At 38.9% G+C, this 20,511-nt stretch overlaps 1 protein-coding gene across 1 annotated transcript in view; it reads right to left on the bottom strand.

Annotated features, from left to right (window-relative positions):
• Positions 1-3,172: 3,172 nt before the first annotated feature.
• The window catches only part of iars1 (isoleucyl-tRNA synthetase 1), a 46,905-nt gene continuing 29,566 nt past the window's right edge, over positions 3,173-20,511 (bottom strand). Inside the window, exons 22-34 of the mRNA XM_029502935.1 lie at positions 20,193-20,270; positions 19,511-19,632; positions 17,359-17,461; positions 17,025-17,108; positions 14,012-14,186; positions 12,016-12,128; positions 10,371-10,466; positions 7,974-8,150; positions 7,556-7,676; positions 7,269-7,394; positions 6,717-6,863; positions 5,538-5,690; positions 3,173-4,234 (exon numbers count right to left, since the gene is read on the bottom strand). Of these exons, the coding sequence (XP_029358795.1) occupies positions 4,152-4,234; positions 5,538-5,690; positions 6,717-6,863; positions 7,269-7,394; positions 7,556-7,676; positions 7,974-8,150; positions 10,371-10,466; positions 12,016-12,128; positions 14,012-14,186; positions 17,025-17,108; positions 17,359-17,461; positions 19,511-19,632; positions 20,193-20,270 (1,578 nt within the window). The 3' untranslated portion in view covers positions 3,173-4,151. The remainder of the gene's footprint in view (positions 4,235-5,537; positions 5,691-6,716; positions 6,864-7,268; positions 7,395-7,555; positions 7,677-7,973; positions 8,151-10,370; positions 10,467-12,015; positions 12,129-14,011; positions 14,187-17,024; positions 17,109-17,358; positions 17,462-19,510; positions 19,633-20,192; positions 20,271-20,511) is intronic.

The following is a 20,511-nucleotide window of genomic DNA, read 5'->3' as shown; positions in this document are numbered from 1 at the left end:
CCTCACACACCAGGCCCAGGGAGTCACGTTTTCCCCTCCGGATCGGGTCGGATGTGTGTCCTACCTGTGTGTGCTGGTCCAGCAGAGCCGAGAGGAGGAGGAGGAGGAGGAGCAGGTGCATTAGGAGGAAGGTCGGTGCTGCGTCTGATGGAGGATAGCAGCCGGCTGGTTGGCTCAGGACTCCCGGAGGAGTTGATCAGCTCTGAGAGGCACGGCTTGTGTGCACAGATTCTCGGCTGTGTGCGGATGAATCAGGGACTCAAATTGCTGTGCAACATTTTCTGATGGCTCTTGTTGCTGTTACTGTTTTAATGTGTTCCTTTTTCATTAAAAATGAATCAAAGTAAGAAATGGAGGTTATTATGAAAGAAATATCCTGCATCCTTATATCATCAGTTTCCTTGCTGACTCTGTAGGTTTCCCAATCTGCCTTTTAACAATAAAAGGTAACCGAAACTCAGAGCGAGTATTTCAAATGATGAAATGAAAAATTTATAACAATAACCTGTTTCTGTCAATAAATCATTTGTAGCTTTTAGACTCTGATTGTCCTCGGCCTAAGGAGGCGTTTGTACCTGCTCTTCCTCGACCATCAACATGGAACCCAGAGAAGATGCTCACTTTGTTTCTGTCTCCACCTTTTCTAACTTTCCTCAGGCTGGCTGCTCAATGTCAGGCCTCTCCACAATTCACCTCCCGGCAACTGTAACCTTCATTAAAGAGCAAGAACAACAGCAAAATGAACACGTCACATTTAGAAGGAGAGTAATGACAGAAATGAACCTTAAGATTGAGTAAGAAAAAAAAAATAATCCAAATACATTAACGAACAATGAACTGAACATATATGCCATAAAATAGAAACGATAACGGCTGACCTCTCAGACTGGATAGAGTTAATTCAACACAGTTTTGTAATGTGAAGTGCTGATCACTGGCTAAAAGCTGGATAAAATTATGAATTTGTTTTCCTCATATCATCTTTACTTTGAATTACAGATTGTTTTTGCACATTTACCAGATTTCCATTTGCAAAACACTGAGTCACACACCCTCTACTGCCAAAATAACAAACGCGCCTGCTTTTCACCCTCTTACCTATTGTGCTTAGTTGTTTGAGTTTGTATTTGCTGCTGTCATTCTACAGCAGGCAACACGCAGGGCGCTGAAAATTGATTTACTGGCAGAGATTTAGATTTTTCCATTACGCAGCACATGTACCACCAGGCTAGGCTGCTGGGAAACAGTTCTCATTGGTCTATATGTTCTTTGAAAACACACCTGTTTGTATGGCGGTTATCACAGTGGCACACTGTAATGAGTTTGGTTGGCGGATGACAGGGGGGGCATGTCGACTTCATCCGAGCTGCACACTGTATGTCTGCATTGTCGATCAGCAGATGGGCGGCTGACCTGCTCTCTTACCAGGGCCAGGGTGTGCAGCAGCACAAATGGAGCAGCGGGAGCAGATGGAAGCGAGACGGATGAAAGGAGGATGAAACGGAGCAGCGTGCTTAATATTTAACCAGTGAAGCTGCATGCAGCTCCACCCAGGAGGGCGGACGATCAAATCATCACACTGAAGTGACGCTGATTACAGAGATGCTGAAATTGTCTGATGGAAACTAACCAAGTATCATGTACTTGGTTAGGTGTATTTTTAGGGGGTCCCTCTTTTACTCAACATTGTTTAAGAGAAGACATTTCAAACTTTTTTCCATAGTGTTTTAGATTGTTTACGTAAAAATACACCCTATTGCCAATTTGCAATAGGGTGCTCTAAAGATCATAAGGAAAAGACGGGCTCTACAGCAGCATGTCCCACCAAAGGTTATCCATTAGCCACCACATCACTACATCGGATCCAGGCCAGTGGGAGCCATGTTTCCCAGACAGCCCGTGGTTGTCCGTTTTTAGGGTAGTTCACCATCTACACTTTACAGTCTTGATTCTCATTTAAAATCATGACAACAGTGCCTTCTCCTCCAAAACAAAAAGTGGAAATAAAACAGAATCGTGTGAGTCCAAGCGAATATTTGTACCAAATTCTGTGACATTACAAACATATATCGTTCACAAGGACAGAAAAGCTGCCGCCAGCACAGACGCCTTGGATCCAGAACTGAGGCATTTTTACAAGTAATGCAGCTCACAGAATGACCCGGTCCACAGTGGACAGCTGTTTACTGAGCCGCTGTCATCAGCGTAATGAGATACCATCTTCTCTGGGCCAGTTTAGGAATCCTGAAGTCGCCATCTTGTTGTATTTCCCAGCAGCTTCAGCTTTTGTCAGGTTGCAACAGCGATGGACTAGTTAACTGAAGATAATTCTAAGTTTTAAATGACTTTCCATGGGGTTAGTGTTAGTTTTGGACAAAGGCTTCAGTTTTTGCATAAATTACAGAACTGAGACGTAATAACTTGATTTAAAATGCTTTGGAGGTAAGAGCCAGGCGAGCCTCAGTCCTGTAAAACAAATTCCGATAAACCAACCAGTTGCTGGCTGCAGAACCATCTGATTTCTCTCATTTCCAGATGCTACTTTTTTTAATCAGCATATCAAATGCATAAGGGGCTTCTTGGGACAGGGGAGTGTGATTTACATTGGCTATCATCTTCACCGATGAGGGATAAAAAGGATAGGACAGGCTCCTTCTGTATAAGATTGGACTGAATGAATCCAACGGCACATAGCTCAATTTTCTAAAGCTCATCTGTTTGACTTATATCTAAAAGGGAGATACCTTTCCATGTGATTGATGCTTCTTCATACCGCTGCAGCCCTATTTTAATCATCAGTACTGCCACTTTATTATAGTCTTTTGTGTCCTTGAAGACCAGAACCCGTTAAATTCCAAACAGGTAGACAGTTTTGTGTCCATCACCAAAAGATTGTCCTTTTCAGTGAAGAGGTGATTGGAGCTCTGAAAATGCCTGAAAAATGGAATGAACTTATTACACTCACTGGAAGTATCATCATTCCTATTGCACAACAGTCTATTCCCTCTGCTCTCGCTTTCTCTCCTGGACAAGGGAGATGATCACCCACATTAAGTCCTTATGGAAACGCCATTTAATTGTCCTGATCTGTCTTGCCATGTCACATAATGAGGTTTTTGTGATCACAAGAAAAAAAAAAGAAAAAAGAAAAAAAGAATGCATGTTTGTTCTCGTCACCTTTGATTTATTCCATTTGCCGCTTAATATAGAACATTATCCATTTTTGCTCTTTTTATGACAGAATCCTTTTGTCCCTACAGTACAGCAGCCCAAAAACCCATTTCACCTTTTAAATGCCTTTTCAATTGTCAAAAGGATTTCCAATGCAATGAACAGAGTAGGTTTATCTGTTAAATTCAAATGGTGTAGAAGCACAACAGGCCAAATTGATCTCCCAATCACGAGCCGCAGTTATAATTACTCTGGCCTAAACTCACATCAAATCTGCCTTAAAGGGAATTAGCTTGCATAATTTCTATAATTAGCATGACAAAAAAAACATCCATTTGTAATCTTGACAGGGAGACAATTCGCAGAAGTCTTCATTTTAAAGTTAGTGGAAAAAATGTGTTTAAATTTGAGCTAGAAGAACCTTTGGCTCATCTCTTAAGGAGATTTAATGTTAGGGTTTCCTCTCAGCAATCTCCCTGACGAACAACTTCTCACTTCCAAATGTCCTCAATTGTCAGTCTGGTCTGTCCAGTTGCTGTATATGAAAGATCTTTCGGTCCGTGAAGTGCATCCACTTTCAGTAGAGAATGTATACCCATTTTCTGCCCAGAAAAAAATGTAGCCCAACAAAACATTGTGCGTTCTTAGAAAACTGTCACTTAGCGTGGAGAAATTAAAAGCATTATAAAAGCAGAAACTGTTTCAGGAAGGAGCAGAGTAATATCCAGCCATCTTCAGCCATGATGACCTTGTGCCTGAAGTCATCTAAAGAAATTTCAAGACATCTTTGACCGTGACTCTATAGATTGAACTTGACAGATAGCCTGCTATGCATTAGGATTTCCAAAAAGCCTTCTAAACATGTGACACACATTGCTGTCCCAAATTCACTGTACATGGGATTATGGAAGAAGTAAAAAAAAAACTGTGATAGATTGAGAGACAAATGTTGATAGTAAGATCCTAGATGAGATGAGGATTTATACTTGAGCTGTTGTAGGAAGAACTCTGACAAACAGAGTTTTGGTGTCTAGAGATTTTACTGATGCATCTGCTGGCAGCTCTGAAAAACACAGAGAAACAGTTACATAAAGATTACAGCTGACAAAAGAGAGAAAAATTACACCACAACTGGAAGTAGGAATTCAGTAAACTACATAACATCAATGAGGCAAATGCTGTGAAATATTCAGCAAGGACAACTCTTGCAATTTTTTTTACATTATTTTTGGGGCTTTTTTTTTCCACTTTAGTTTGACCTCCTACAGTCAGGGACTGAGGAGCAATGGTTTCTAAGAATTATTATTTTTGGACAGCATAAGAGATAAAATCTCACTGCCTGCTTTTTTTTTGTTGTGAAGTGCATCCTGGAGTTTTCTTCATAAAATGAGCATTGGGGGCAAAACAGCAAAGCTGCATAAGCACCCACTGTGTTTCTATGTTTTCCTGTTTTCCTTTCTGCTGCAGTAGAAGTCTATGGCAGCTCATAGAACTGCTTGGAAAGAAGTTAGGAAAATTGGTACACACATTAGAGCTATATTTTTATGAACTTTTACTTTTGTTGATCATCTGTAAGTGAATAAAAATTTGATTTATAAAAAAAAAATAATAATCTTGAGAATCAGAATCGGAATCATCTTTAACTGTCAAGTTTGTCCACACAAACAAGGAATTCTACTCTGGTTCACTAAGAGGGTAAAACAGAGAGAGAGAGAGACAAGAATGACATATAAAATACAAAAAATATAACCTTAAATATGAATTCACAACACAGATTGAAATTAGTGACATGTTTGATGATACAGGTACAAATTAGCCATCTATATCAGACCAGGATGACTGGGTTTAAATCATTTTATGGGCATGATTTCTTTCGGGGAGGTGGGCTGATTTTTCATATAACCTACTCAGGTAGCTTCAGTGATTTTGATCCGGACCAGCCAATGGCTGTCTACAGCACCAACTCCCCACTGATTACCGTGAGAATCAGGTCCTATCACTTCCTGTGCCTAGGTTGTCCATAAATGTAAAGACAAATTGATTATACAGATGACGTTAATTTTAATTTGTTTATTTCAATCCAAACGTCAAGGTGGAGCAGGTGCAGACGACCTTTTTATAAAATGAAAGTGAAGAAAACAAAAACATGCGATAATCCTCCTTTTATGATTTCTGAAAACATTACTATTTATTTTATTGGCTTTCATGTCTATTTGAAACTATTCTGTGTTGTCCTCTAGAACAATTCACCAAATGATGAGCAACAAAAGGGAATATCAAATGAATAATTCCATTTGAAAAGGACTTTAAAGGATTTCGTGTTGATATTAAAGTTAGTATAATGTACACCAACCCCTTAACCTTACCTTGGGTTAGGTCTTGGTCCAGGTAAAGTTTAAGCCATCTGCTGCGAAGGCCAAAAACCTTGGCAGTCTCAGACAAAAGGCCTGGGTAGTCAAGCGCATTCTGGCCCACTGGGTTCACCAGCAGGAGGGTGCCAACCTCTCCTGTCTGGCATTCTAGAGGAGAGAGGACGAGTGTTGAAGAGAAGTGAGCCAGACCGACTGTACTCACTCTTAAAGTGAAAAAATTATTGGCTCGTTTGGTTTGTTCATAAGTCCTGGGAAATTATACGAGCAAGCCGAAGACCAGTTATGGGAAAAGGGAGGAAACACAGAAGAAGAAGACGGATCAAAAAGAGAGGAGAAGAGGGAGAAAGCCTGGCTGATCAATTGCTGAGTCGGGGGGTTTGCAGACGATGAATAGGGTTAGGTATGAATGAATGATGGAGTGGAAGAACCGGAGGTGGAAGGAGGAACAGTTCAAAGGCATGAAGACAGTTGCTGAGTGCTTCTCTTCTCCATGACAGGTGGGTAACATTAGTTTTGTCAATAGGTCAATCGATGCCCACAGACATGCAGTGTTAGCTATGATAGCAGAAGAGTTGTCAGTGCATGCCAGCTTTGTAGCAGCAGCTGTAGTTGTTTTTAGAAAGTTTAATAGCACCGTGGAATTATTTTGTTGGATGTGTAACACCAAAAGGCATTCCAGGTAAAACTGGCCTACCTAAAAACATATCAGCTTCTCTATTGTGTGCATATCATTTGTTTGATGATGTTTCACATGATTGCTTTGTTTTGCTTTAGTTTGGAGGAAGAGTATTCACTTTAGAGGTGTATAAGATCTCACCACAGAGAGTAGGGGTGCATTTGTTTCATTGCTGTGTTCCAATGTAACAATGTCAGTGTGTTATCAGTCTCTGGAAGAACAGTTGGTCTGTGAAGAGCAGATATTACTGCAAAGGCACAGAGATGCTATTCCATGTATACTCAGCCTCAGTTGTTACGTGTGGTAACTAAATGTACTGTGTCACTGTGATAAATGTATAAAAAGTAAAGGGTCGGATCTCTGCTATTCAGACAAAGGCACCTAGTAGGAAACTGTTGATTTGGTTGCTTTCAGGGGGATTTGTTGGATCATAAGAGATAAATGATGTCTGAGTAGGACTGGCTTTTCAGTGGTGTGTGAGTATATGTGATTCTTACCAGCTGGCTGTGCATTGCAGAGCAGCAGGTTAACATAAGGACACAGGATGGCATCAGAAGTGGGGATGGGGCCGGGGGAGGAAGAGTCTGAAATCACTGATAAAGTTTTGCCACTCAAAGTCTGGAGGTCCGTTTTGCTGTTCAACTCTGTAAACAATATTTAGAGACAAAGAAGGTTTTGTCATCCAACAAGTAGTGTTATCTTGCCAGCGTTAACTCATCGTTAAGATTTTATAGCAATGGTACACCTGTATAGAGCACAGTAAATGGAGGATTAAAATTATCTGCACATCTAGTCTTATGATAAAAGTCAGGCAAAGAGGTCGGACCAATTACACACAAAACAGGAGATGACTAAAAATGATTCAATGTGTCTGACAAGAATAAATAATTCCCCACTGTGGGACTAATAAGGATTATCGTATCTTAAAAACAAGCAAACCACAAACATGGGAAATACAGATGAAGCATAAATTAAATAAACTCTTTCTTTTTTTAATTGTGTGTTAATTACAGTGTTAATTATCTACTTAAAGAAAGACCAGTACTTACGATCCCCGTCACTGAAGATTTTGAGTTGGCTGTTATTTGTTCCAAAGATGCTGGTACATACTCTCTTCAGCATGTCCACATCTAGTCTGTTGTCTCCTTTAGGGTTTTCCAACAGGGCCACCCCCTCTGAAGAACAAAGCATTTCAATGAAAGAAAGGAGTTTTACATATCGCATTAGTTCAACAATGAGCAGATGTTTGGTATAGTCAAAAATGCTAAATAATCTTGTGTTAACAGTTGTGAATATTTTGGACTTTTTCTTGGCCTATCATCTTGCCAGGTGTTACCTTGTTCTTTGTTGTTCACCTTAACTCTAAGGTTTACATAAGCGCAAGCTGGTCCTTTCAGAGGGGCCTGAGAGGCTGAGGATCCCTTCACAATGGTTAAGGCCAGGTCTGAACCCTTCAGCTGCAGAAAAGAAAGAAAAAAACAAAAACTATCAAAAATAAGGCGAGAGAGAGGGAGACCTTCTCACTTAGAGGAAAAAATATTTAATCATTCAGCACGTCCGAAGAACACACTTGTTTTAGTCTTGGCACTTTTTGTAAAATTTGATGACTCTTAAGTGAGTGCCACTGCCCTTGTCTTAACATTTCTTATTGTTGTTGGCACCAAACGATTGTTTGCACTTGATGAGATAATTAACTTAAACTGAATTTGTATGGCAGCAGGGGAAATATTAATCCTGCTCTTCTCCAGGTATACCTGAGTCTTTTCCTGTATGATGACACTGGCTGTGCCAGGGACAGGGAAGGGCAGAAGAGGAGCCTTGGTGGTGGCCAGGATGAAGTCAGTGTGAGCCCGGATCACAGAGTCCAAGTACTCCCCCTCTGGCTGGCAGTGGTAGTACACAGATATCTCATCTGATGGTACCAAATGGCCCTGAAGCAAGAGATTGAGGGTGGATTGACTGTTCTATCTCGGCAAATATCAAGCAATACGTTTTTCAGGAACAAAATGAAGAGGCAATAAAATCATGTTTTTATGGCATCAAATGGGTTGCCAAATTTAATATGCTAAAAACACTCCTTAAATAACTTTTCAAGAAATAACATACAATAATATGTATTTGATTTTTAAAGCCTATTATCTGATGAAAAATAATGATTGCCAAGGAGACAAGTTACTCCTCAAATTGTTCTTCTCTTTCATAAGAAAATGTAATCTGAGAGAAGCAATTACTAGGAAGATGGAAGAAAGGAAGTACACAATAAACACAATGGAGAGGCAAATAAAAGAAGAGAAGGGTAGGGATTAAAAAGCAAAAAAGAGTACAAGAACAAATGAAGGGAGAAGGGAACAAGGGGCGATTTCTTTATTGGATAAAAGCCCACCTATTTCGGCGCTGCATACTGCCAGCTTCCTCTAACCTTGACACATTCAAACACATTGATCTCATCCTAATCTGCAGTGTGGAGGCGTGCACACATGTGCACAGCCACACAAACATTTTCACTGTGTATTATACACACACGCACACACACACACACACTCAAACACACAATTCTACTATGTGGCTCAAGGGCAGAAGAATAACGCTAACTAGATACAGAGGAGGAGTCAATCAATGGAGGAAAGTTTATAGGCTTTTCTTGCCAAGTCAAGGTACTGACCCTACCCCGAAGGGACCAGAGCAGTGCATGTATGTGGTGTGTGTGTGTACGTGTTTATACAGCTTAGTGAGAACTACAGAGAACTTCCAGTGAAATAGACCAATAAAAAAAGGAAATGCTGACCCCTGTTTCCCAGCTGAGCTTTTGCTCAAAAACAGAACACTAACACCCACATAAATGCTGATAAAGACACATGCACACCCACAAATTACTACCAAACCAAAGAATTGTTAAAAATTAATTCCCATCCCTGGGTTGGAAAATTCCTAACAGATCTCAGTTTGAAATAACTGCAGGAATTTAGCTTGGCTGGGAGCCAGTGCACACCACTGCTATAGGGGCACGGAAAAACTGTTTGTAGCTTGTGAAAACAAGGGGCTGTTGGTTAATCCGTCTTTACTCCCCTGACCACTTCAAAGCTCCAACATTAGAATCTGAAAGGGGCCAGACTGTAATTAAGCTTCCATTAAGCCTTCCTTATGATGGAGAAACTTCTAACTGTGACGCTGCAGTGGAAAGATTTCAAAACTGGCCTCACAAAATTAGCATGGGACATAAAGAGAAAAGTGGTGAGAGGCTGGGGGGGGGGGGGGCGGGGGCACAAAGGCAGAAAACGTCAGATATTGAAAAACTTCATTATTTTTCTTGTTACAATACTGATAAGATTTTGTTTTTCTATTAAACAATTATTAACAGTAAATTGTCAAAAAAAGAATAAAAAAGGCCTTTTGGTTTCCATTTCACATGAAGATGTCTTTTTTTTTTTTTTTTTTTCACAGCAGTGATGCAATACAATTGTCTAAAAGATTAAAAGTCAAGTCGAAAATATAAATAAATGAGTATAATGAGAATATAAATGAGTTGTAATGAAATTATTTTAAGTGGACTGTAAAAATGAAGATTTATACCTTTTCTTTAACATTACTCAGTTTTTAAATTCAACTAACCCTAACCCTTCTCTTTTTAAGTCATTTATTTCCCAGTATTTTTACTTACTTTTTTTTACTTACTTACTTTACTTTCAGCTCTACTATGTTAAAACCATCGTGAGTGCGGCGAACTCAAAACTTTTAGTATTTTCTGTTGGAGAGACGATATTTTGTTGTGTACTTTCTACTCTAGATGTACAGTGTCACAAACATCTATGAGGTGGGGAGCGCAGACTGCCATCAACCCCTGAAAATACCACACAGAGAACAGCTAACGTTGGTTTCTTTTTTTGTCGTTGCATTGTGCCATGGTGTTTCTTTTGCAGTCAATTTCCATCATTGCCTTGTTTTACTGTTACACATTGCTCAATATGCAAGCAACAGCCTTTGAAAATATTTTACCTTCAAGAATACCTCAAGCAACAACCCTGATTACATATATTGGCAAGCTGTTTCACTGATGTCAGATTCTATTCATTACACACTGGATTGTAACATTCAGAAGCAGTGTGTCACTCCTGTTTCCAGAGCTTGTACAGCTCATGAAATCATTGCCTCACCTTCTTGCGTAGTTTCTGAATGCGGTTGATGACCTCTCGGGCAACACCTTCATCCACCATGGACTGGTCTGGGGTGACATCCAACAGCACCAGGACCTAAAAGGCAAAATAGGAAAATAGAAGTGTGGAAGTTTAAAAGTATCTGATAAATCATATGAGTAATTCATATGTAACCCACAGTTTCTTTACATGTTAGTCTTATAACAATTGAATTTCAAAATATCTCCTTCAATCTATTCACAAGTGGGTTTCAAAAATCTACAAAGGACTTTACGTTTTAATATATGGAAAAAGAGAAATAAGCAATATCATGGCGCATTGCTGAAAAAAAATCTTGTTTTTCGAATTTGATTTTACAGGATATTAGTCAATCCAGAGTGAGAAAGCAAAAGAGAGAAGACTGAGGAGAAAAATACAGGTTCCTCAGCTGGGAATTTAATCGAGGATATTCTTGTTGTGACCATTAAACTACTAAATGCCCTGAGGCTTTTACTCTCCAATAGTTTCAGTCCTCTTTCTTTAAAATATTTTCCTGTTAGTGAGGCAAACACAATGTTGAAATATTAATTTACTCGAATGATACCCTACCACCACTCCCCATGCAACTGACAGCTTAGTATCAAGACTAAGACAGATAGCATTTCACATGACATGAGATCATGGTTATATTGTCTCCTCTATGATGAGCAAATTCACAGCCAAAGATGCCAAGAGCAACTTTACAGAAACATTTCCTGTACCTGATACTGTTCTTCAAAAATTTATAATGTGGAAACTGAAAAAATACATCAACCAACCAACACCACTGTCATCTGTGTGAGTCATTAAGGTAAAATGAGTGGCATATTGTGCAGGACTGAGCTGCTGCCAGCCCTACCAGAGGAAAGAGATGACAGGGTGACAAAGAAACAGGAGGTGGAGGGGTGGGTAGGGTGGGGGGGATGTGAGGTTGGTGTGAGAGAGAGAGAGAGAGAGAGATGGGAATGGATCGTTGGTATGAGTGAGCTAAAGTAACACAGAATTAAACAGCCAGCTCAGTAAACTGGTATTAAGGTAAGTTGCAGCCATGCGGTGTGTATACGACTGCAGAAGCGCTGATTAGCGAAGCCCTGTAGGAAATGCATGGATGCTGGATTCCACTTAGCCATGAATTGATGTCATAAATCACTGAAACAGTCAAGACACATAAATACGTTTCCAGCACATGGCAGCTTGGTGCTGGAGCAGGAGCAGCATTTATTTATTTTTAAAAAAATCCAATGACATTATAATTTGTTACTCAAACGGCGCAACGGTAACTAATATACTTAAGAGAGAGATAGAGGAATCGGGAAGCGAGAGTTTTTGTTTTTTTACTTGGATTCTTTTTTTTAAAAAGTGAATATTTTTTAAAACGTATGTGTTGAAAAGATATTATAATTATATTATTATATAATTATATGAATGACTGCTCCCAAGTAATAATAATCAAAAAACAAACAAACAAACAAAAAAATTTATCTTTAGCCTCACTTACATAAAATATGTATTAATAAATGTATTGAACTTTGTTTGCTGAAGGAGACATTTTTGTTGTCTGAATTTGCACTGAGTTTATGTTTTCAATCCAATATATAATTGTGCTTTCATTTTGTGTGGTGTGTACCTGTGCATCAGAGTGTGCTTCATACTGCGCAGCTGAGTCTGAGTTCTGGTTGAAGGTGTACATCAGCCTCAGGTCCTCCTCATGAAGCTCATGGCCATCCACTATGATGGATCCTTAAAATAAGCATTAAGATAACACTAATAAATACAAATACAGCCATGAATATTACAATAAAAATCATTTAATCAATGAAGCAGTATCAAATTAAGAAATGTATCAATATATTTACACACACACCTACCCAAACAAATATTTGTGTGTGTGTGTGTATGGATGTAGATATAGAAAATGTTTGAACTTGGCAGAAGAAATACTATTTTCTTGTTTCTAATTACTATTTCCAAAGCCTGAGAAAAAAATAAAATAAAATAAAACAATGCAGTCCTGTGTAACGTGAAATTTGTGAATTTGCGATTCAGTCTAAGGGACCAGAGGTTTATACACAGGGACAGCAAACAAAGTGACAACTTTGTGCAGCAAGCATTTTCATTTAATTACTGAGTATCTCCTGCAGATGGAGATATCTATGATTGCATAAAAATTTCAGATCACAAATTTAATAACAGATGGATGATTTAAGGGAAAATTAAAATGGCATCATGCGCACTGATGCTCATTATGATTACATCGATGATGATAAAATTATTTAGCTCCCCATTATCCTTCTAATTAAGTTTTAATAAACTGCTAACTGATTGTGTGAAATTGGTCTATATGGTAAAGTTTGTCCCCTGACAGGGATTTTAGAAAGGCTTCAATTACACTCTGTTGTATCAAATAAGGCGTTCTGACTTTCATGCTGACAGATGTTTTGTTGGGTACTCACAGTGCATTTACCAGCATTTTAAGATACCCTGCATTACAGTTTCCTGAACAACATCCACATGAGATCTGAGATATTGAACAATACAGCAGAGCCTATCTAGTCAGGTTTACAGCTCCATTTTGCCAGCGGCAGGAATTACCCACGTCTGTGTTCTGACTAAAAACCATGACCGTGCTCTGTTCTCCTCTTCCCTTCTACACACCCAGAGGCTGGGTGAACCAGTCACTCCAATCCTCTTTAATCTAGAGTTCCACACTTTGATTTCTTGTGTCCTTCTCTGTTTTGTTGCTCTTCTCCACCTTCTCTCTGAACCTGTTTTTCTTCTACCCTGTCGATATGGGATCAAAAGGTACCGGTAAAGAATAATGAATCAAATGGCCACCAACCAACAAATACTTTTTTGCCAGTTTACTACCCTCCTAATCTCAGCATGAAGTTGCTTAAAAGGTTAAAAGTAGGCTCTAAGCTGAACCCGAGCTGTTAACTCTTTCATGGAGAAACAATTACACTCAGTGACATGGTTTCACAGACAGGAGCATCCACTAACTCTGTACTGCTGTGGATATTTTCATTTAAGAGATTGCCTTCTCTATCATTTTTCCACTGTCCTCTATCACATGTACTGCTTCCCTTCCATCACTCATCCTTATTCTTCCCCTCCAATTGACAAGACTTCAAACAGCCACGTGATTGGAAATGTTATTCCCACAACCCAGCTGACCTCCACCGCTTCCCTCCCCAGAGACACGGGCAGCTCTACGCATCTCTCTATAATTGGAGAGAGAAGATACCTCGCTTTACTTTGATCCACACTGGAGCTCTGATTATAGTTTCAGGTTGAGGGTTGAATTGTTAAGGCAAACTGCTCATCTGCAAGTCGGTCATTATCAATATATATTGGGAATGTTAATAGTAATATTCATAGTTTAGATACTGTTCAAAAAATGTTATTTTGACACAATATGAAACAAAAGCCCCTCTGAAAAATCCTATTGTTAATTGTTAAATAACATGACTGCCTACTCATTAATTCTTTGGTAATTGTGGGTGAGAACAAAAATATGTGGTAACTAATCGATACAAAAATTGGTATATTGGACTCCAAATATACTTGATGATTTAAAGATCTAGCTTATACATTTTGTGTTTGTTTTGTACACAAAGCCGTACCTGTCTTCTGGAAGGTCTCGAGCTGTTCACTCTTGAGCTCCTTAATAGAAGTAGTGACTGCTTTGAAGGCCCCCTTTAGTCTCTTGCCCAGTACCATGTGGTCTGGCTCAGCTCGCAGACGAATGCCGTACTTGTCCTTGTCCGTTGACAGTGTCAACTGTCGAACGTTAAGCTCCTGGAGGATAAAAACCAGACACACCTTATCTTAAAAAGGGTAAAGTCAGTGTGCTGTTGTGTCCTGCTTTGAGTAAATATCTGAAAATGTCTGCAGTATGGACAAAAACTACAACTCATAAAAATAAAAGAAGACAAATGCCAATAAAATAATCAAAGCAAACTAAATTATAATGAGCCAATTCAACGTTTAACTGCTTTCAATTTAGAATTTATATTCAAGTTGACCTATTGTGGTCATGTATGACAGGAGGCACCAAGTCAAAGGACTGCTTTTCTTCCCTTTTCTTCCAATTATTCAAAATTTTTAAACATTATACAATTTCACATCAACTTTTACTGAAAATGGAATAAAAAGTTTTAATTGCCCTGGGTTTGTGCTGTAAAGGCCAATGAAAAGTTAATTCAGTCACACACCGAAAGAGTAACTCAGCCATAAAATCAACCAGTCAGTAAGTCAGTTGGTCTTTAAACCTCAGATAAGCCAATCCTTCTATTCAGTCCCTATAATTCTGCCTTTCAATCAAAATAGAGAGCAAAATATGTGATCTGGTCATATCTGATGAAGCACCAGAGATACTAAAATGATGTATACTGACACGCACCCTGACCTGCATGCATGGCTTCTTCCAGTCAATCACACTGAGAAGCTGAGGCTTGAGATTGAGACTGAGTAGGAGTTTTAAACTGAGCTGGGTTTCTTAAAACAGAAGTGAATCAATTCAAAAGTCTACAAAGAGAACCTTGTTTTATCGTGAGGGCATATCTGGCTTTGCAAGTATGTGTGATAACGTACATATATTACAATTAATCCAGGAGTCCATCATCTCATACAGCAACTCATTGGCCTTTCTACAGAGCGGCTTGGACTCAGCAGATAGTGTACACATTAACGGGCTCATTTGCCAAGCAAAGCTGACTAAAGATAAAATTTGCATGGCCATTGACCACCGACAGCCGGTCCCATTTAGTGCCTCACTTTTTTCCATACATTAATATTTACTCTCAAGAAAAGGTCAATAAGACTCTAACCATCACCATTCAGTATTTACATGCATTTCACATTAAATGCTAATATACAGCATCTCCATGTTTTTGCAAGATTTTGATGCTGCTCAGTGCAATGTCACAAACTTTATTAGTGGCTTCGAAATGCTGCCTTGAGATATACCAGTAACAGTATAAGAAAGTGAACGAACAAGCCAGAAAGGTCCGACACTGAGTTAAATAATTTGTAACATCGTGTAAGAGTCAAATTTGTAACTGTAATTACTTCAGATATATGGCTTACAAGCCTCATCAAAAATCCAATTCACTCAGAGAGCACATCAGCCATGAATCCACGATCCAGTAAGCCTGTGGTTGTTGACAATGAAGTGAAAATGAAAGGTTAATGTTGGACTGTAAAATTATTCTCATTGAAAGGTTTGATAAGGAAGCAGTTCTACGAAAACAGATTTGAATTGTTGCTTAGCTCAATCTGTTCTAAACTGGTGCATATTTATGTCGTAAATACATTTTGCTAAACAGTAATAATTATGCAACTACTATATAGGAATCAAAGTGAATGTGGCAATGAAAAGGCACATTCCTGCTGAATCAACTAAAACTGCATCACACACATTGTGAGAGAGATTGTAGCTCTATCTCTGAGTTTCAGGACCTTGACTGCTGTCACTTCTGATAAAATAAACCTTGTTTACTACAGAAAAGCAAGTTGCCATCAAGGTTCCTTGCAACAGAAATCTTTTTCCCAAGTGAATCTTGATCTGTAAAGGTTCTGTTGGTTTTACTGGTCAACACCAAAAAGAAAAAAAGAGAGAACTCATTCTCCATTTATAAACATAAATAATTTTCATTTTCACAATTGGCAAGAGTTCATGACACAGAAATAGATGCAGAACTCCTGGAAAGATTAAAATGTTCTTACTTCAGATGTTAGCGGGAATACTGGAGTCAGCCGTGAAACAGTATTGACATTTGGAACTTGGAACTTTGGAGCAAAGAGCTAATGTAAATTTGAAGGCTTCCTGCACTTAGAGGCATTAAAAATTGTTCCAACTAATGTCTGAAAAGTTACTTTTCCAAGTACCCTGAACAGCACCTGAATGAACCAACAGTTTTATAATCTATCTTCTGTTGCACAGGCAAATACTAAAAATGTCACATTTGGAAATTTTAATATATTCATTGTAAATAGACATTTCCATGGAAGGAATGCACTGGATATCTGAAGACCAACACGCTACTCCTCACTCTGAAAAGTGAACTCTGTAATTTTGTAACCTGTATGTGCAAATGGTGTGTGAAGATATTGATTGATGTATAATGATACATATTACTACTGTCATAGACTAAAACAATAAAATGTTTCCTGGAACAACAACAACAAAAAATGTGTCTGCGTTTTTACTCTTTGAATGTGTCTGTGCATTGTAACTGGAGTAGATCAAATATGGAATTATTTTCCTTGACTTCTGCTCCACCCCCTTTTTAAATGAACAAGGAACAGAAATCTCAACGGCAGTCTGGATACAAAGAGCAAGATGTACTCCTTCTGCTTATTTATCCAATCAACTTAAGTCAAGGTGCAATGGTGGCTTCAGAGTTTCTGTAAGGATCTACGCAATGGTCTTCATGGTTCGTATTGGTCAAAACGCAGAGGACAACAACACATATCAGGAAATCATGTCAAAGGAAAGATGAAAAACCAATGCACCTTCACAAGAGCAATAGTAAAATGACACTACAGCAAGATGATTTCAAGACTGAAGGAAATGTTTAATTATCACACAACATATTCTGGGTTTAAAAATAAATAAATAAGTAAATAACTTACTTCCAGGATGTATTTCTGGAGGGCCTGGATGTCCTTCAGAGACTCAGGATCTTGGTGAATTACTACCACCTCTTTCAATGGGTACTGAAATACACATCAGCAGCATAACAACTATGACTACATCATAGCTGTGCATATCACAAAATGAGACATGAAGGATGCAGACGAATCAGAATTTTCTGATTTTTATACCTCTAAACTTCAAAATCTTTAACACAGTCCACAAAACAAACAAACAAAAAAAACATGTTACTTTCGATCTTATTTCGTATAGTTTTAATTCACTGAAACCTAAACACTACAGTACATGAGTTAAGTAAAGTTGATGATTCACCTTGACAGGTAGGGTCTTCCTATCTCGGATCACTCTGCCCAGCTCAATCACAGACTGCATCTGAGAGACAGCACTCTCAATGCGCTTGTCAATCAAACTCTCCCTGAAAAACAAGACACAAAAAAAGAAAAGTCTGAGGATCGCTGTATTATGAGTTGTGTTACCATATCCACCACATCACAGCACTCACACTGAGCAAGTGAAAGAAAATGAATTGAAGGTCATGTGTGTCAAGCAGAACTATAATTAGTTGGGCTGGTAATTTTAAGATAATTGGAAGGGTGTTACACGACCTTGTCCCATTCTTATAATTAGATTATTCAAAACAAGTCATTGTTTCCAGATAATTATTGGATACCTCCTGAAATTCTGAACTTTTAGGCCATTGTTTGGGGGCACAGGTGCATTTTTTCAGTGACTCAGATGTCACCATCTTCAAGTTAATGGCGGTTTAGAAATTCAAATGGGTGCTCTATGACGAAAAATTATAATAGCATGCAACAAGGTTAGGCCTGCAAATCTCAACAAAGTGAGTTCAGATCCATCAGTGCCAACTCCGGAACATCCACTAATAAGGTAAACTGAGACTTCCACCTCCGAATCCAAAATAAAGCTACACAGTCACTGATAATCAGGCATAATGATGATATTAGCTCTGACTGTCTACGGGAACCTGAACTGTGCATGTAGTGTGTGTGTGTGCGTGTGTACTTTTATTTACTCCTGCAGTGTGCTTCCCCCTGTGTGCATAAAACATTGGAATAAAATGACAGTGGAGAGGATGCCAGGGACAGTCTTTTAATGAGCTGATTGAGAAGCAGCTGTTCCCACCACCTGATTGGTGGCTGACCTTTGGGAAGATGGTGGAGTAGTCCCATTCAATAAAAGGACAGACAAGTGGCTAATAAAGCAGCAGCAGCAGCAGCAGCAGCAGCGAGTGCTATCCAAGTGAAAGATGAGATTATATGAACCATTACACAAACTATTTTCCTTATGCTAAATCAAATGGATATTTAATCTTGTCAGAACTTTTTTGGAATTAAAGATGACGCAATTAAGTTTGGGCAATTAAAAATCCCTCCAAGGCATGAACAAAACCGATCAGCCACCAAAGCACACATTCTGCTGAAGTAATTGAAGTGAAGGGGACGAATTGATCGTATTTTAGGAGGAGCACTCATTTGCAGGCCTGACAATCAAGGCAAATCCTGTGAAATTCATTTCGGGATTTTCTAAGTCTCTAGAGACCGAAAAAGACATCAAAAGTTTCACTCTAATAACACTGGGTTTGCCCAATTCTTACAAGAGATTGTAATCACAGATGAAGATGAAGGTAATGAACAGCAGATATAAACAGAGAGCAGCTGCTTCTGAAGGATGACATAGATCTAGAAACTGCTGTGGACACTCAAATTTCAAAAGCTTCTATTCTGAGGTTCAGAGTGTGATACGATTGGGGTGACGTAAGGCCACACAGCCTGGAGGAACCCGAGTAGCCGCGAGTTAGCAGTGGTGAAAAAGGATCTAACACAAGGGGAGATTTATGGTGTGATGATACAAGCACAGCAGCTTTTAAACCAAATCACACTTAGTTTGTTCACTTTGTTAAGGCCCTGTTTCAGTTAGCATCTGCTCTGCTGATGCAAATTCAACAAGACAACAAGACTAAATTATTGTTATCTCAATTTGATATGCTGCTTTTATTATTTACAGCAAAGCAAACATCCAGAGGCGTTATTAGCCTATGCCACTTACTGAGTTAAATCAGACCAATTCTAATTAATTCTAATTTTTGTATGATGTTTTAAACTGTCAATAAAAAGTTGTCTTAAATGTGTCAGTAGCTGGCTCCTCCCAATCAGATTATTTAAAGAAATTAAGCAGCAAAGAGAATCACTTCAAAATCTTGTCATGTCACCTTTGAGCTAAAGACTGTGATAGGAATACAGACATAGGCTGATATATAGAACTCTTTGTATTGATTTGATTTGACTGATTATGAACTCAAACAATGACGGGCAATCATCACCATCATCAATCAACATAAACTGATTGGTCAGTGGAGTTGAGACAAGTCTCTGTGGTGTTTTATGTCAGCTGTAATTTTAGCACCATGAAAAAGTCCTTGTTTTATTGAAGAGATTTTTCCAACCTGACTTGCGGCAGCATGAGATAGTGGATGCTGCTGGTGTCCTTCTCGTCAACTGAGGCGGGGTCAATGAGGTGACGCAGATTTTGGTACATCATCTCTGTAATGAAAGGTGTGAAGGGAGCCTGGAGGGTGGTGAAAGAGGAAAAGAATGGAAGTAGGCATGAGAGAAAAGATAATTGAAAGCTGCGTACTGTAGTTAATTTGCATTTTCTGTCATAAAAGTCTCATAGTCAGAAGCACCATTAAAATCAACATACAAAACACATTTTCTAGTAGAGCTTTTTTTTTATATATATATATATATATATGAAACGGTGCAAAAGTTCAAACAGAATGATGTTACAGTGAGGTTACTTCTAATGTGATTCTCCTCCATCTCAACCATGCGTAATTAATTTGTATAGCTCACAGCTGATCTTTATTGATCTGGGTTAGGCTAACTGCCTAGTGTGCCTCTCATCTCACATGCAAACATCTTCTGTGTTATAAATAAAAACTCCTAATGCTCATGCATTATTCACTGCCCTGCCAGCACACACACTTCTTCAGCATTATTTCTTATGAGTGTCTTTTGTGCACACACAAACAAAATCACATCACAAGAAATTTCCCTACACGGTCTCCTCTGTCTCAGTCACTCTCACACAGGGAGGGTCCCACACACAGAAACAGTATGACTCACCATCAGCCTGCACATGGAGAACAGAACACTGAAGAGGGTTTCCAGTGCCCACAGGCAGTCCTCAGTGCCACTCTCTCCCTGAAAATTTCACACACACGTCAGCATATTCAGTCCTCTTGGAAGAGGGGAAAAGACAGAAGAGCCCTGGCAGACAGCTGCGCATATATCAGCCAAATATTTATTTGGAGGGCCACAATCTCACTGCTATGCAACTTCCACAGATGAAGACTATGATAGATATTCGCTGATAATACTGTTTCCACAGAAATAATTATTCATGAGCCAAACTAAACCTACAAATATACAAATCTCTAGTAAC

The sequence above is a fragment of the Echeneis naucrates genome, chromosome 5 (assembly GCF_900963305.1).
Source record: "Echeneis naucrates chromosome 5, fEcheNa1.1, whole genome shotgun sequence".
Classification (NCBI taxonomy): Eukaryota; Metazoa; Chordata; class Actinopteri; order Carangiformes; family Echeneidae; genus Echeneis; species Echeneis naucrates.
This window is presented reverse-complemented; position numbering and strand designations above follow the sequence as displayed.